This window comes from Enhydra lutris, unplaced genomic scaffold (assembly GCF_002288905.1).
Source record: "Enhydra lutris kenyoni isolate GAN:26980312 unplaced genomic scaffold, ASM228890v2 scaffoldscaffold23, whole genome shotgun sequence".
In the NCBI taxonomy this organism is placed as follows: Eukaryota; Metazoa; Chordata; class Mammalia; order Carnivora; family Mustelidae; genus Enhydra; species Enhydra lutris.
In genome coordinates, this window is record NW_019154107.1 from 29,591,390 (window position 1) to 29,610,216 (window position 18,827).

The following is an 18,827-nucleotide window of genomic DNA, read 5'->3' on the forward strand; positions in this document are numbered from 1 at the left end:
GTGGGGGGTTAAGGGGGTAGGAGAAGAATAAATGAAACAAGATGGGATTGGGAGGGAGACAAACCATAAGTGACTTGTAATCTCACAAAACAAACTGAGGGTTGCTAGGGGGAGGGTGGTTCGGAGAGGGGGTGGGGTTATGGACATTGGGGAGGGTATGTGTTGGGGTGAGTGCTGTGAAGTGTGTAAACGTGGCAATTCACAGACCTGTACCCCTGGGGATAAAAATATATTATATGTTTATAAAAAATAAAAAATAATAAATTATAAGAAATAACTATAAAAAAACTGATAGTGGATATGCAAAAAATAAAGAAAAAGGGATCTAGGTATATCACAAAAGAAAGCCAGCAAACCAGGAAAGAAGAGAGCAAGAGAAGAAAGGAACAGAGAAGAAGTACAAAAACAACCGTAAAATGAGTAACAAAATGGTAATATGTACATAACTTTCAATAATTACTTTGAATATAAAGGACTCCAAGGGCATAAGGTGACAGAGTGGATAAAAAAGCAAGACCCACCTATATGCTGCATATAAGAGACTCATTTCAAACCTATAGAACCATGCAGATTGAAAGTTAAGGGATAGAAAACCATTTATCATGTCAATAGGAATGAAAAGAAAGCCAGGGTAGCAATTCTTGTATTGGATAAAGTAGACTTTTAAAACAAAGACTTGGGGTGCCTGGGTGGCTTAGTCATTAAGATTCTGCCTTTGGCTCGGGTAATGATCCTGGGGTCCTGGAACTGAGCCCCACATTGGGCTCTCTGCCCAGCGAGAAACCTGTTTCTCTCTCTCCCACTCCCCCTGCTTGTGTTCCCTCTCTCTCATGGTCTCTCTCCATCAAATAAATAAATAAAATCTTTAAAAAGTAAAAATAAAAATAAATTAAAAAAGGACTCTAACAAGAGTCAAAGAAAGACACTATATAATCATAAAAGGAACAATCCAACAGGAAGATATAACAATTGTAAATATTTATGCACCCAACATGGGAGCACCCAAATACATAAAGTAGCTATTAAAAAACATAAAGGAAGATTTATTTACAAGATGGCAAAGAAGTAGGAGACTTTAATTTCATCTGGCCCCAGGGATTTAGCTAGATAGCTATCAAATCATTCTGAACACCTGCAAACTCCACGAGAGATGTAAGAAAAGAATAGCTGAAACTCTACAAATAGAAAAGCAACCACTTTTTGCAAAGTAGGAAGTGTGGAAAAGTGAATCTGAAATGATATGTGGGAAGATAAGCTACAGGGAGAGGGAGGCTCCTTAAGCCAACTACTGGCAAGTGATATAGCAGTGGAACATAAATCAGAACTTTTAGAAGTTGGATCTAGTGAGGGACATCACTCAGGCTAAGTGGGGGGGGCACGAAACTCTAGCTGGGACATTGTGGTCTCAGGATCCTTGGGGTCACAGGAAGATTGGGAATGCTTGAGTGTGACAGAGCTCCCAGGCCTCAGAGCAGGGAAGCTGGCTGCAAAGAGTGGGCTCTCAGCTCAGGGTTGCCATAAACTGGGAACCACAGCACAATCAGTTGACTGCTATTGGAGAAGAGTCCAACAAACTGCAGAGCCAGTGAGACCATCCCACTTCATCCCCCTGGAAGAGTAGCATGAGAGTACACTGCAGGAGTCTGCAGGCTTTGGAGACCTGAAACGTGTCATGTGCCTGAGACAGAAATGCTCAGTTACAGGCTGGGTGAGAGAGACAAGAGTGACTGACTGCTATTCTCTGAGGGTTCACTGAGGAGTGGGGCCCCCAGCTTTCTGCTCAGGGGTGGGAGATTGGGAGGTTGCCATTTTCATTCTCATCCTCTAAAGCTGTATGGAAAGCCTTAAGGGAACAAAACCACATAGAGCAAACCAGAGTAGATTACAAAGCCTGGTTCCCTGGCAAGGGCAGTACAATTCTGCCTAGGGCAAAGACACTTGAGAATCAATGCAACAGGCTTCTCCCCCAGAAGATCAGCAAGATCATCCAGATAAGACCAAGTTTACCAATCAAGAACTGCAAAACTCCAGCCCTAAGGGAATACAGCACATAGAATTCATGGTTCTGTAATCTTTCAACTTTAATTCTCTTTTTTTAGAACTTGTTTTTTCAGAACAAAAATCTTTATTTATTATTTTTATATTATTATTTTTTATTGTTATGTCATCATACAGTACGTCATTAGTTTTTGATGAGGTGTTCCAAGATTCATTGTTTACTTATAACACCCAGTGCTCTACACAATATGTGTCCTCTTTAATACCCATCACCAGGGCAACCCATCCTCCTACCCCCTCCCCTCTAAAACCCTCAGTTTGTTTCTCAGAGTCCACAGTCTCTTATAGTTCATCTCCCCATCCAATCCCCCCCCTCATTTTTACCTTCCTTCTCCTAATGTTCTCCATGCTATTCCTTATGTTTCCACAAGTAAGTGAAACCATATGATGATTGACTTTCTCTGCTTGACTTATTTCACTCAGCATAATCTCCTCCAAATTTTTTCTTTCTTTTTTCAACCAATTTATTTTATCAACTCTTTCTAAAAAAAACTTTTTAAATTTTCATTTTTACAGTTACAGTTTTTTTAAAATATTTTATTTATTTATTTGACAGGGAGAGAGAGAGAGATCACAAGTAAGCTGAGCAGCAGGCAGAGAGAGAGCGGGAAGCAGGCTCCCTGCTGAGCAGAGAGCCTGATGTGGGGCTCGATCCCAGGACCCTGAGACCATGACCTGAGCCGAAGGCAGAGGCTTAACCCACTGAGTCACCCAGGTGCCCCTAGAGTTACATTTTATCCCTTCATTGTATTTATTTATTTATTATTTAATTATTTTTAATAATTTTTTTATTATGTTATGTTAGTCACCATACAGTACATCATTAGATTTTGATGTAGTGTTCCAGGATTCATTGTTTGTGTATAACTTATTTTTGTATATATGTAAGTTTTTTTTTCTTTATAATTTTGGGATGCAGTTTCTTCTAATAGACCAAAATACACCCAAAATCTAGTGAATGGTTCTGTTCTATTCACCTATCTAATCATATTCTCTTTTTTCTTTTTTCCCTTCTTCCTTTTTTTTTGCTTTGTTCAAGTCTTTTTTTATTTTCACCTTTACAGTTACATCCTATCCTTTCAATGTATTTAATTGTATTTTTGTATATATACATTTTTATTTCCTTACAATTTTGGGAGATAGTTTCTTCTAACAAACTGACCAATATACACTCAGTAGATAGTGTATTGCTCTGTTCTGTTCACATGTTTATATTCCTTCTTTTTATTTGTTGCTGTTTTTCTCTTTTGTTTTTTCTTTTCTTTTAATTTCCACTTTTATAGTTACATTCTATCCTTTCATTGTATTTAACTTATTCTTTTACATATATGTTTTTCTTTCTTTACAAATTTGAGAGCTAGTTTTCTAAAACAGACCAAACTAAAGAATCCAGTGTATTCTCTACACTGCACAGAATCCAGTGTATTGCTCTATTCTACTCACTTGATTATATTCTCTCTTTTTAAAAAAAATTTTTCCCCAATTTTGGGTCTCTTCTGATTCATTTAGAGTACATTTCCCTGGGGTTGTTGCTCCCATTTTAGTATTTTGTTCTCCTGTTTATCTATTCTCTGGACAAGAATAACAAGACAGAAAAACTCACTTCAGAAAAGAGAACAAGAGGCAGTACTGACTGCCAGGGACCTAATCAGTATGGACATAAGAAAGAGTTCAGAATAATGATTATAAAGAAACTATACTTGAAGAAAGTATAGAAGACACTAGAGAATCCATTTTTGGAGAAATAAAAGAACTAAAATCTAACCAAGTTGAAATCAAAAAGATTATTAATGAGATGCAATAAAAAAGGGAGGCTCTTCCTGGTAGGATAAATGAGGCAGAAGAGAGAATTAGTAATATAGAAGACCAAATGATGGAGAATAAAAAAGCTGAGAAAAAGAGAGATAAACAACTACTGGATCACAAGGAGAGATTTTGTGAGAGATAAGTGATACCATAAAGCAGAACAATATTAGAATAATTGGGATCCCAAAAGAAGAGAAAAGAGAGAGGGGGCAGAAGGTATATTGGAGCAAATTACAGTGGAGAGCTCCCTAATTTGGGGAAGGAAACAGGCATAAAAATCTAGGAGGCACAGAGAGCTCCCCTCAAAATTAATAAAAATAGATCAACACCCCAACATGTAATAGTGAAATTTGCAAATCTCAAAGACAAAGAGAAAATTCTGAAAGCAGCCTAGGACAAGAAGTCTATAACCTACAAGGGTAGAAACATTAGATTGACAGAAGACTTATCCACAGAGACCTAGCAGGCCAGAAAGGACTGGCATGGTATATTCAGGGTGCTAAATGAGAAAAATATGGAGCCAAGAATACTTTATCCAGCTAGGATGTCATTAAAAAAAGATGGAGAGATATTATAGCAGCAGTGGCCATGGTCGCCAAACTGTGGAAAGAACCAAGATGCCCTTCAATGGACGAATGCCCTTCAGTGGTCCATATACACTATGGAGTATTATGCCTCCATCAGAAAGGATGAATACCCAACTTTCGTAGCAACATGGACGGGACTGGAAGAGATGATGCTGAGTGAAATAAGTCAAGCAGAGAGAGTCAATTATCATATGGTTTCACTTATTTGTGGAGCATAACAAATAACATGAAGGACATAGGGAGATGGAGAAGAGAAGAAAGTTGAGGGAAATTGGAAGGGGAGGTGAACCATGAGAGACTATGGACTCTGAAAAACAATCTGAGGGTTTTGAAGGGGCGTGGGGTGGGAGGTTGGGGGAGCCAGGTGGTGGGTATTACGGAGGGCATGGATTGCTTGGAGCACTGGGTGTGGTGCATAAACAATGAATTCTGTTACACTGAAAAGAAATAAATAGTAATTTAAAAAAAGATGGAGTGGTAAAAAAAAAACCTTCTAGGCAAACAGAAACTAAAAGAATTTGTGATCACTAAACCAGCCTTACAAGAAATGTTAAAAGGGATCCTCTAAGCAAAGAGAGAGCCCTAAAGTAATATAGACCAGAAAGGAACAGAGACAATATACAGTAACAGTCACTTTACAGGTAATACAATGACATTAAATTCATATCTTTCAGTAGTTACTCTGAATGTAAATGGGCTAAATGCCCCCAATCAAAAGACATAGGATATCAGATTGGATAAAAGCAAGATCCACTGATATGCTGTCTTAAAGACATATTTAGATCCAAAGACACCTCCAGATGTCCTTTTAAATATAAAACCATTTATCATGCTAATGGACAACAAAAGAAAGCTGGGGTGCCAATACTTGTATCAGACAAATTAGATTTTAGCCAAAGACTAGAATGAGAGATGAGGGAGGACACTATATTGTAAGAGTCTATCCAACAAGAAGATATAACAGTTATAAATATTTATGCCCTTAACATGAGAGCAGGCACTTACATAAAACAATTAATAACAAAATTAAAGAAACACATTGATAATAATACAATAATAGTAGGGGAATTTAACACCCTCCCTCACTAAAATGGACAGGTCATCTAAGCAGATCAAGAAGGAAATAAGGGCTTTGAGTGACACACTGGACCAGATGGACTTCACACTTATCCAGAACACTCCATCTTAAAGCAACAGAACACATAATTCTTCTCAAGTGCACATGGAACATTCTCCAGAATAGATAACATACTGGGTCTCAAATTAAGTCTCAATTAGTACCAAAAGACTGGGATCATTCCCTGCATATTTTCAGACCACAATGCTTTGAAACTGGAACTCAGTCCCAAAAAGAAATTTGGAAAGAAATAAATGGAGGCTAAAGAGTATCCTACTAAAGAATGAATGGGTCAACCAGGAAATTAAAGAATTAAAAAAATTCGTGGAAACAAATGAAAATGAAAACACAACTGCTCAAAATCACTGGGATGCAGCAAAAGTGGTCCTAAGAGGGAAATATACAGCAATACAAGACTTTCTCAAGAAACAAGAAAGGTCTCAAATACATAACCTAACCTTATACCTAAAGCTCATTGAGAAAGAACAACAAACAAGCCTAGACCCAGCAGGAGAAGAGAAATAATAAAGATCAGAGCAGAAATCAATGAAATAGAAACCAAAAGGACAGTAGAACAGATCAATGAACCTAGAAGCTGGTTCTCTAACAGAATTAATAAGATCAATAAACCACTGGCCAGATTTATTCAAAAGAAAAGGGAAAGGACCCAAATTAATAAAATCATGAATGACAGGGCAGAGATCATTACTAACACCAAAGAAATAGAAATAATTATTAAAAATGATTACTAGCAACTATATGCCAACAAATTAAGCAAACTAGAAGAAATGGATACATTCCTGGAAACTTATAAACTACCAAGACTGGAACAGGAAGAAATAGGAAAGCTGAACAGACCTATAACCAACAAGGAAATTGAAGCAGTAATCAAAAATCTCCCAACAAACAAGCTATTTCAAAAAATAGGAATGGAAGAAAAACTTCCAAACTCTTTCTATGATGTTAGTGTTACCTTGATCCCCAAATCAATGACCCTACCAAAAAAGAATTACAGACCAATATCTCTGATGAACATTGATGGAAAAATTCTCACCAAAATACTAGCCAACAGAAGCCAACAGTACATTAAAAGGATTATTCACCACGACCAACTGGGATTTATTCCTGGGCTGCAAAGGTGGTTCAACATCTGCAAATCAGTCAATGTGATATCCTACATAACTGAAAGAAAGGACAAGAGCCATATGATCTTTTCAATAGCTGTAGAAAAAGCATTTGACAAAGTACAACATCCTTTCTTGATTAAAACTCTTCACAGTGTAGGGATAGAGTTATCATAAAAGCCATTTATGGAAAGCCCACAGCAAATATCATTTTCAATGGGGCGAAAACTGAGAGCTTTTCCCCTAAGGTCAGGAACATGGCAGACATGTCCATTATCACCACTGCTGTTCAGCATAGTACTAGAAGTCAGCCTCAGCAATTGGACAACAAAAAGAAATAAAGGCATCCGAATTGGCAAAGAAGAAGTAAAACTCTCACTCTTTGCAGATGACATGATAGTCTATGTGGAAAACACAAGACTCCACCCCCAAATTGCTAGAAATCATACAGGAATTCAGCAAATTGGCAGGATATAAACATCAATGCACAGAAATCAGTTGCATTTCTATATACTTACAATGAGGCAAAAGAAAAAGAAATCAAGGAATCAATCCCATTTATGGTTGCACAAAAAGCCATAAGATACCTAGGAATAAACCTAACCAAAGAGGCAAAGTATCTCTTTTCAGAAAACTATAGAACACTCATGAAAGAAATTGAGGAAGACACAAAGAAATAGAAAACATTCCATGCTCATGGATTAGAAGAATAAATATTGTTAAAATGTCTATGCTACTTAAAGCAATCTACACATTCAATGCAATCCCTACAAAATACCATCAACTTTGTTCACAGAACTGGAACCTAAATTTTAATGCTAAAATTTGCATGGAACTAGAAAAGACACTGGATAGCTAAAGGAGTGTTGAAAAAGAAAACCAAAACTTGTGGCATCACAGTTCTAGACTTCAAGCTCTATTACAAAGTTGTAATCATCAAGACAGTATGGTACTGGCACAAAAAACAGACACTTAGATCAATGGAACAGAATAGAGAATCCAGAAATGAACCCTCAGCTCTATGGTCAACTAATCTTCAACAAATCAGGAAAGGATATTCAGTGGGGAAAAGGCAGTCTCTTTAACAAATGGTGTTGGGAAAAGTGGACAGCAACGTGCAGAAGAATGAAACTGGTCCATTTCCTTTCACTATACACAAAAATAGACTCAAAATGGGTGAAAGACTTAAATATGAGACAGGAATCCATCAAAATCCTGGAGGAAAACACAAGGAGCAACTCTTTGACCTCAGCTGCAGCAACTTCTTGCTAGACACGTCTCCAAAGGTAAGGAAAATAAAGGCAAAAATGAACTATTGGGACTTCATCAAGATGAAAAGTTTTTGCACAGCAAAACCAAAAGACAACTGACAGAATGAGAGAAGATATTTGCAAATTACATATCAGATAAAGGGCAAGTATCCAAGATCTAAAAATAACTTATGAAACCCCACACCCAAAAACCAAATAATCCAGTCAAAAAATGGATGGGCAGAAGACATGAACAGACATTTCTCCAAAGAAGACTCACAAATGGTCAACAGACACATGAAAAAATGTTCCACATCACATGATATCAGTGAAATACAAATCAAAAGCCCAATGAGATACCACCTCACACAAGTCAGAATGGCTAAAATTAACAAATCATGAAACAACAAATGTTGGTGAGGATGTGGAGAAAGGAAAACCCTCTTATACTGCTGGTGGGGATGCAAGCTTGTGCAGCCACTCTGGAAAACAGTATGGAGGTTCCTCAGAAAGCTGAATATAGAGCTTCCCTATGACCAGCAATTGCACTACTATGCATTTACCCCAAAGATACAAATGTAGTGATGTGGAGGGACACCTGCACCCCGATGTTTATAGCAGCAATGTCCACAATAGCCAAACTGCAGAAAAAGCCCAGATGTCTATCGACAGATGAATGGATAAAGATCTGGTTTATACATACGCATGTGCACATGTGTGCACATACACACACACACACACACACACACACACACACACTGGAATATTAAGCAGCCATCAAAAAACTAAATCTTGTCATTTGCAATGATGTGGATGAAAGTAAGGGGTATTATACTAAGTGAAATAAGTCAATCAGAGAAAGACAATTATCATATGATCTCACTGGTATGTGGAATTTAAGAAACAAAACAGAATTATAGGGGATGAGAGGAAAAAATAAAACAAGATGAAACCAGAGAGGGAGATGAACCATAAGAGACTGTTTTTTTTTTAAAGATTTTATTTATTTATTTGACAGACAGAGATCACAAGTAGGCAGAGAGGCAGGCAGAGAGAGAGGAGGAAGCAGGCTCCCTGCTGAGCAGAGAGCCCGATGCAGGGCTCGATCCCAGGACCCTGGGATCATGACCCGAGCTGAAGGCAGAGGCTTTAACCCACTGAGCCACCCAGGCACCCCAAGAGACTCTTAATCATAGGAAACAAACACGGTTGCTGGAGGGTAGGGGCATGTAGGGATGGGATAACTGGACATTATGGGATAAATGGACATTAAGGAGGGATAAATGGACATTAAGGAGGGCATGTGATATTAAGGAGGGCACTGGGTATCATATAAGACTGATGAATCACAGACCTACACCTCTGAAATGAATAATACATTATATGTTAATTAATTGAATTAAAAAATTATAATGCAAAAAAAAAAAAGAAACAAGAAAACTATATAAATCAGCAAGGAATACATTTGGTGGCAAATTACAGAAACCATTTTTAGTGGTTTAAATAAAGGTGTATCTGTATCATACAGCCAAATGCTTTACCTCTTTGAAAAAACAAATTGTGAATAAATGAAAAAATAAAGGAAGTAATTTATAATGATAAAATAATAGCTGGTATTATAACAGCTCACTTACATCAATGGATAAATCATCCAAGAGATCAAAAAGGAAACAGTGACTTAAATGACAATTTGGGCCAGATGGATCTAACAGATATATTTAGAATATTCTATCCTAAAACAGTAGAATAGACATTCTTTTCAAGTGCATCTGGAATGTTCTCCAGATAGATCACATGTTAGGCCATGAAACAAGTCACAGAAAAATCAAGATGACTGAAGTCATATCATGCATATTTTCTTACACAATGCTGTGAAACTAGAAATCAACCACTGGGCAAAATCAGAAAAGAAAACAAATACAAGGAGGTTAAATAGCATGCTACTAAACAATGAATAGGTCAGGGGGACATAAAAAAATAAAACAAAACAAAACATTGAGACAAGTGAAAATGAACACACAAAATCCTGAACCTTTGGGATATAGGAAAGGTTGTTTGAAGAGGGAAGTTTATAGCAATATAGGCCTACCTCAAAAAGCAAGAAAAATCTCAAATCTCAAAAATATCAAAAACCTAACCTTACATCTAAAGGAGATAGAAAAAAGAAAACCAAATCCAACAACAGTACGAGGAAGAAAATAATAAAAATGAGAGCAGAATAAGTGAAATAGAAATTAAACAACCAATAGAATAGATCAATAAAACCAGGAGCTGGTTCTTTGCAAAGACAAACTAAATTGATAGACCTTTAACCAGACTTACCAAAAGAGAGAGAGAGAAGAATAAACAAAATCAGAGAGAAAGAAGAGAAATAACAACTGATGATGCAGAAACACAAAGGATTACGAGAGAATATTATGAAAAATTATACATCAACCAATTGGACAACCTAGAATAAGTGGACAAATTCCTAGGAAAAAAATCACCTTCCTTAACTGAACTAGGAAGAGATAAAAAATTTGAACAGACTGATTACCAGCAATGAAATTGAATCACCAATCAAGAAATCCCCAACAAACAAAAGACCAGGACCAGCTGGCTTCATAGATGAATTCTACTGAAAATTTACAGAAGAGTTAAAACCCATTCTCAACTATTCCAAAAAACATAAGAGGAGGGAAAGCTTCTACATTAATTCTATGAAGCCAGCATTAATCTGATAACAAAACCAGATAAACACAATATAAAAAAGGGGAACTATAGGCCAATATCTCTAAGAACATATCTGCAAAAACCTTCAACAAAATATTAGCAAACTGAACCCAACAGTACATTAAAAAATCATTCACCATGATCAAGTAGGATTTATTCCTCAGAGGCAAGGGTGATTCAATATTTGTGATTAATCAGTGTGACACATCACATCAACAATAGAAAGGATAAAAACCATGTGATCATTTCAACAGATATAGAAAAAGCATCTAACAAAGTACACATCCATTCATGATAAAAACCCTTAAGAAAGTAGTTTTATAGGGAATACCTCAACATGATAAAGGCCATATATGAAAAGCCTGCAGTCAGCCATAGTAAATGGTGAAAAAACAGAGCTTTCCCCTAAGATTAGGAACAAGACAAGGATGCCCACTCTCACCATTATTATTCAGCATACTACTCGAAGTCCTAGCCACAGCAATCAGACAACAAAAAGAGATAAAAGGCATCCAAATCGCTAAGGAAGAAGTAAAACTTTTACTATCTGCAAATGAAATGATACTGTATATAGAGAACCCTAAAAAGACTCCACCAAAAAACTACTAGGGCAAAAAAAAAAAAATGAATTCAGCAAAGTTGCAGAATACAAAATCAATCTAAAGCAGTCTATGCACTAGTAAGGAAGTAGCAGAAAGAGAAATTAAGAAAACAATCCCATTTACAATTTCACCAAAAATAATAAACTTAACTGAGGCAGTGTAAGATCTGTACTCTGAATGTTATAAAACACTGATGAATGAAATTAAAGATGACACAAATGGAAAGATATTCCATGTTCATGGATTGGGAAAACAAATATTGTTAAAATGTCCATACTACCCAAAGCAATATACACATTTAATGAAATACCTATCAAATTACCAACAGCATTTTTCACAGAACTAGAACAGTAATCATAAACTTTTTATGGAATGACAAAAGACCCTAAATAGCCAAAGCAATCCTGAGAAAGAAGAACAAAACTGGAGGTATTACAATCCTAGATTTCAAGATGTACTACAAAGCTGTAGTAATCAAAACACTATGGTACTGGAACAAAAATCAACATATAGATCAATAGAACAATAGACAGAGCCCAGAAATAAACCCACAAAGATACCTCAACATAATAAAGATCATTTATCAAAAAACCCACAGGTAACATCATTCTTACAGGGAAAAACTGGGAGCTTTTCCATGGTCAGGAACAAGACAAGGGTGTCCACTCTCACCACTATTATTCAACATAGTACTGGAAGTCCAAGTCACAGCAGTCAGACAACACAAAGAAATAAAAGGCATCCAAATGGGCAAGGAGGAAGTCAAACATTCACTATTTGCAGTTGACATGATACTATATATAGAAAACCAGAATGACTCCACCCAAAACCTGGTAGTACTGGTGAGCCAATTCAATAAAGTTGTAGGATACAAAATCAATGTATAGAAATCTGCTGCATTCCTATACAATAATGAAGTGACAGAAAGAGAAATTAAGGAATCAATCCTGTTTACAATTGCACCCAAAATAATATGATACTTAGGAATAAATGTAACCACAGAAGTGAAAGACATGTACTCTGAAAACTAAAATATTGATGAAAGAAATTGAAGATGACACAAAGAGATGGAAAGATAGTCCATGCTCATGCATTAGAAGAACAAATATTGTCAAAATGTCTATACTACCGAAAGCAATCTACACATCAATGCAATCTCTGTCAAGTTATCAACAGTATTTTTCACAGAACTGGAACAAACTCTCCTAAAATGTGTATGGAAACACAAGACCCAGAATAGCCAACGCAATCTTGAGAAAGGAAAGCAAAGCTAGAGGTACCACAATTCTGGACTTCAAGTTATATTACAAAGCTGTAGTAATCAAAACAGTATAATATCCAAGATCTATAAGGAACTCCTCAAACTCAACACACACACACAAAACAGATAATAATGTCAAAAAATGGGCAGGCGACATGAACAGACACTTCTCCAAAGAAGACATACAAATGGCTAATGGACACATGAAAAAATGTTCATCATCCTTAGCAATCAGGGAGATTCAAATCAAAACCACATTGAGAAACCACCTTACACCAGTTAGAATGGCCAAAATTAACAAGATAGTAAACAATGTGTGTTGGAGAGGATGTGGAGAAAGGAGAAACCTCTTACACTGTTGGTGGGAATGCAAGTTGGTGCAGCCACTTTGGAAAACAGTGTGGAGATTCCTTAAGAAATTAAAAATAGAGCTACTGTATGACTCTGTAATTGCACTACTGGGTATTTACCCCAAAGATACAGATGTAGTGAAAAGAAGGGCCATCTGTACCCAAATGTTCATAGCAGCAATGGCCACAGTTGCCAAACTGTGGAAAAAACCAAGACGCCCTTCAACGGACAAATGGATAAAAAAGATAATGGTCCATATATACAATGGAATATTATGCCTCCATCAGAAAGGATAAATACCCAACTTTTGTATCAACATTGAGGGGACTGCAGGAGATTATGCTGAGTGAAATAAGTCAAGCAGAGAGAGTCAATTATCATATGGTTTCACTTTCTTGTGGAGCATAGGGAGTAACACAGAGGACATTGGGAGATGGAGAGGAGAAATGAGTTGGGGGAAATCGGAGGGGGAGACAAACCACGAGAGACTGTGGACTCTGAGAAACAAACCGAGGGTTTTGGAGGGGAGGGGGTGGGAGGTTGGGTGAGTCTGGTGGTGGGTATTGTGGAGGGCATGTATTGTATGGAGCACTGGGTGTGTTATATAAAAAATGAATTTTGGAACACTGAAAAGAAATAAAATAAAAATAGAAAGAAACCAGTATGATAATGGCACAAAAATAGACACACAGATCAGTGGAACAGAATAGAAAACCCAGAAGTAAACCCATAATTATATGGTCAGTTAATCTTCAACAAAGCAGGAACGACTATCCAATGGGAAAAAATTGTCTCTTCAACAAATTGTGTTGGGAAAACTGGACATTAACATGCAAAAGAAAGAAACTGGACCACTTTCTTATGCCATACACAAAAACAAATTGAAAATGGGTGAAAGACCTAAATGTGAGACATGAAATTATAAAATCCTAGAAGAAAGCACAGGCAGTAACTTGTCTGGCATCAGTTGTAGTAACTTTTTCTAGATAGGTCCCCTCAGACAAGGGAAACAAAAACAAAAATAAAATATTGGGACTACATCAAAATAGAAAGCTCTGCACAGTGAAGGAAATAATCAACAAAACTATAAGGTTACCTATGGAATGGGAGAAGATATTTGCAAATGACATGTCTGACAGAGGGTTAGTATCTAAAATATATAAAGAATTGACACAACTCAAGACCTAAAACACCAATAATCCAATTAAAAAATGGCCAGAAGACATGAACAGACACTTCTCCAAAGAAGACATCCAGATGGCCAACAGACACTTTAAAAAGATGCTCAACATCACTCATCATCAGGGAAATACAAGTCAAAACCACAACAAGCTATCAACTCACACCTGTCAGACTGGCTAAAATCAACAACACAATAAACAACAAGTATTGGCGAGGATGTGGGGAAAGGGGAACACTCTTACACTGTTACTGGGAATGCAAACTGGTGCAACCACTCTGGAAAACAGTATGGAGGTTCCTCAAAAAATTGAAATAGAATTAACATAGGATCCAGTAATTCCACTACTGGTTATTTAACCAAAGAAAATGAAAATACTAATTTTAAAAGATACATGCACCCTTATGTTTATTGCAGCATTATTTACAACAGCCAAGTGTCCATCCATGGATAAGTGGATAAAGAGATGTGTTATATACATACAATGGAATATTACTCATCCATAAAAAATAATGACGTCTTGCCATTTACAACAATATGGATGGATCTATAGGGCACAATACTAAGCTAATAAATCAGTCAGAGAAAGACAAATACCAAGTGATTTCATTCTTATTTGGAATTTAAGAAACAAAACAAAAGAAGAAAGAAAAATAAACCAAAAAACAGACTCCCAAGTGTAGAGAACAAACTGCTTTACCAGAGGGGTTACCAGACTGGTTACCCAAGTGTAGAGAACAAACTGGTTACCAGAGGGGAGGTTGTTGGGGGATGGATGAAATAGGTGTCAACGGGATTAAGAGTACACTTATCATGATGAGCACTGAGTAATGTACAGAATAGTTGAATCACTATATAGTACACCTGAAACTAATATAATAGTGTATGTTAATTTTAATGGAATAACAATAATAAATTAAAAAATAAAAGATAAAAAGGAGGCCCTGGCTCCACAAAGCATGGAAGATAAAAGGAATGGAAACTTACTTTCAAAATCACAGATTCTATAGCTGTATTGTTCTGTTTTATCTGACTCCAAGCCTTTACAATATCCACCACAAAATCTTCCACTGCTGAACACAGGAATCTGCAAAGATAAGATATATGGGACAATGTGATATGGATCATGATGTCCAGAGCCCTTCTGTCTTATAAAGTCCATCTTCCACCTTCTCTTTCCTTGTCTCTCTTTCCTGATCTGTAATCTCTCCCTTTCCTTCCTCTCCCCTCTCCCTTTGTTTTTCTATTTTTTCATGTATATATGGTCAAATACTGAGTACCTAAGAGAGTTTAATTAGATTTTCTTAGCCCTAAATTCAGAATTTCCAGAAAAGAAAATTCAGTTGATCCACCTTGGGTCAGGTTCTCACCTGGGTCAAATTGGCTATGGTTCCAGGGCCCATATAATTTCGTACAAACATAGTGGCTTTGGAAGGACTGTCCCTGGGGCGAGTATTTATCAAAGGAGAATGTGGCAGACTCATCAGGAACCATCCAAAGTGTCCCAGGAGAAATGAATGACCCACATATTTGGAAGGGCAGAATGTATTGTTTAGGATATGAGAAAGCAGCTGTCATCAATTCTACAGAGACCTTTCCCAGTGTCAGATGGAAAGCAAGGTGTTCCTACTGTAGGGAGTTATGTTATGCCCTTGAATAGTGTGGAATGTTGTTTCTCTTCTGTAACCCTTTTTCCAAATCTCTGGCTTGTAATTCTGTCTTTTTCGACTGGCAGGAGCCCTCACCTCAATCTCATCTATTTTTTCATTCAGGTGGTTTGAGTTGGGAGAAATTTGATAACTTTCCTTGGCCTCAGTACCCCAACCTATCAAAATGAGCTCCTTCTCTGACTGAGGAACAGCCCATGAAGGGAATAAAAACACCCCAGTTTGAAAGCCAAAGGAAGACTGACCTTGTTGCGATGATCATCTCTGTGGGGTACTTGGCCTTCAGGATTTTGTTCAGCTCAGTGGTTGCGGATTCTAGATGTTGGATGGCAGCAGCCTAGAGAGAAATGAGTGTTCAGCTCTTGAATCTCAGGACTGAGACATAGTCTGCTGCCAAGCTTTATTTCATTATTTCTTACTCTTTACCAACAACTCAACTGCCTCGCTGAAAATAATCACAATCAAATAATTCTTTTTGAAGGACCCCATAGATAATCTTAGATCTGTGGTCATTCTAAAAATAAGAGATGTATATTGTTTGCTGTCATTTAAATAATTCTCAAAAACTCATGGAGGTAAATTTTTGTTCCATATTTCAAATGAACAAACAAGCTCATATTGCATAGCTAGTAAATAATAGATCTGGGATTTGAACCCACATCTTTCCAATGCCAGAGTGTTACCTCTTATTATAATAATATTAGTAATAACAATAACATTCTCTTATATAGTACTTACAATGTACCAGGCTCTGTTCTATGCTATATATAAACATTTTCTTATGTAATCCTTGTAATAACCCCATTTCACAGAACAGCAAACTGAGGCACAGGAAAGGGGTAAGCTGATAAGTGGCAGAGCCAGGATTTGATTCCAGGTAGTCTGGCTCTTGAGTCGGTGTTCTTTTTTTTTTCCCCCCTAGGCTTCGTGCCCAATGTGGAATTTGAACTCATGGACCTGAGATTGAGAGTCACATGCTCTACCAACTGAACTAGCCAGGAGCCCCGAGTCTGTATTCTTAACTACAGCTGCTACTCTTCCCTCTCCCATCACCTCTTTCATTCAAATATCTACCAAGTCCTGATGATTCTATTCCTCCTATATGTCTTAAACATGCCCACTTCTTCTTATCCCTGTTACCACTTCACCAGTTCAAATCACCATAATCTTTTGCCTAGATAATTGCAGCATCTCCTCTCTTTTCTCCTTGCCTCTAGTCTTTATTCCTTCAATTGTTTTTACATGTACCATGGAATTCTACTTAAAACCCTTCTAGTAGATAGCAGAATGCTATCTATTAGATAACAGAATGGATATATGGACACATATGTGATAAAGCAAATATAGTGAAATTTAATGGTAGATTCTACCATTTTATATATGTAGGTTTGCATACTTATTGGCACTATATATCTCAAACTTTAATATAATGCCTAATAATATGTACTATGATATATATATAGCAGATGGCCAATAAAATGTCATTCATAGGGGCACCTGGGTGGCTCAGTCGTTAAACATCTGCTTTTGGCTTAGGTCATGATCCCAGGGTTCTGGAATCAGGCCCCACACCAGGCTCCCTGCTAGGCGGGAAGACTGCTTCTCCCTCTCCCACTCCTCCTGCTTGTTTTCCCTCTCTTGCCATGTCTCTCTCTGTCAAATAAACAAATAAAATCTTAAAAATGTAATTTATATTGAAATAAGCTTTTTTATGTCTTTGAGAGTTACATCCTGTAGGCTAGAGTCCTAACTAATTCTACTATTGAGTTCAAGAAGCTAGTATGTTTGAAAATTCTCATAATAATATAAGGAAAAAATCCTATAATTCTCTTTAGGGCAAAAGCCCAAACTTCCTACCATGGGTTACTGGGTTCTTCCTGGCCTGGGCCCTGATTGCTTTTCCAGCCTCATCTTTAGTCATTCTCTCTGCATTTCTCCTCCCTGACCCCAATGCTTTAACCATTAATAAATGTATGTGAATATTTCATTCTGTTCTGTGAATATTCTATGCTCTGTCTTGCCTTTGGAACAACACACACTATTCAATCTGTCTGGAACAGGCATCCTCTTTCTTAATATCCTGATTAACTCCCTCTGGTCCTTCAATCTTTTCTGAAATGGTGTTTCTGAGAATCTTTCCTTGATTTCCCCCAGATTGGACTTGGTACACCTACTGGGTGTTCACACCACTTTCTATTTCCTTATATACTAACACTCATACTACTTTATTAAAACTATTGTTTCTATTACTATGAACTCCATGACAGCATGAACTGTGTCATTCTTTTTTACCTACTAGTACATAAGAACAGCTCCTAGAACAGTATCTCACATATAGTAGTAATCCAGAAGTATTTTCATACATAATTTGAATGAATGAATAAGTAAATGGCTGAATGAATTATATCCCCAGTGTCTAACACCGTTCCTAGTAAAAGCTGCTTATTGACATGTCTCTGGTCTTCAATGATCTTATGCTCATTGAGTCCATGGACAATACAAAAGCTTCTTTCTGGGTTTTTGCCTTTTATTTCACTATGTAATAAAGGTGTTGGCTTGAATTACAGCTGGGCAGTAGTTACCTCAAATCGGGGTACATCCATTTCAACCTGTCCTCTTAGCAATGGGGTTTGTCTGGGAGTCTCACGGATCATCACACTCCATCTGAAATAAAGGTCAAGGACAGACAGATATTTAGGGCTCTGTTTTGTCACAGGCTGACATCAATGCTTCACATAGCAAGAAAAAGGTCAAAATGTTTATGTGGTGAGGGAAGATGAGTTGTAGAGATGCCCACACTATCTCAGGTCATCTGATCTCAAATATACAACAAGTGGGGTCTCTGCCTCAATACTTCTTAAGACCAGTGTGATGGAAAGAATTTCATCACAGGGTCAGAGGACAGTGCTTCTCAACCAGAGAGGTAACTATCAAGATCACTTTAGGTGCTTTTGTAACATAAATATGCCAGGGTCCTACCCAAGACATACTGAATAAGAGTCTTTGTGGTGGCTTCAGCTTGGTACCTTGAAAAAGCTTCCCAGAATATCCTTATGGGCAGCCATAAATTAAATACTATGACCCAGCATTGACCCTATCTCTTTTCAGGAGA

The 18,827-nt window shown here is 37.1% G+C and overlaps 1 protein-coding gene across 1 annotated transcript in view; it reads right to left on the reverse strand.

The window, feature by feature from the left end:
- Positions 1-18,827, reverse strand: part of LOC111150483 (diacylglycerol kinase kappa) — a 175,976-nt gene that overhangs the window by 36,387 nt on the left and 120,762 nt on the right. The window contains exons 12-14 of the mRNA XM_022507952.1: positions 18,298-18,379; positions 15,961-16,052; positions 15,036-15,135 (exon numbers count right to left, since the gene is read on the reverse strand). Coding sequence (XP_022363660.1) covers positions 15,036-15,135; positions 15,961-16,052; positions 18,298-18,379 — 274 coding nt within the window. The remainder of the gene's footprint in view (positions 1-15,035; positions 15,136-15,960; positions 16,053-18,297; positions 18,380-18,827) is intronic.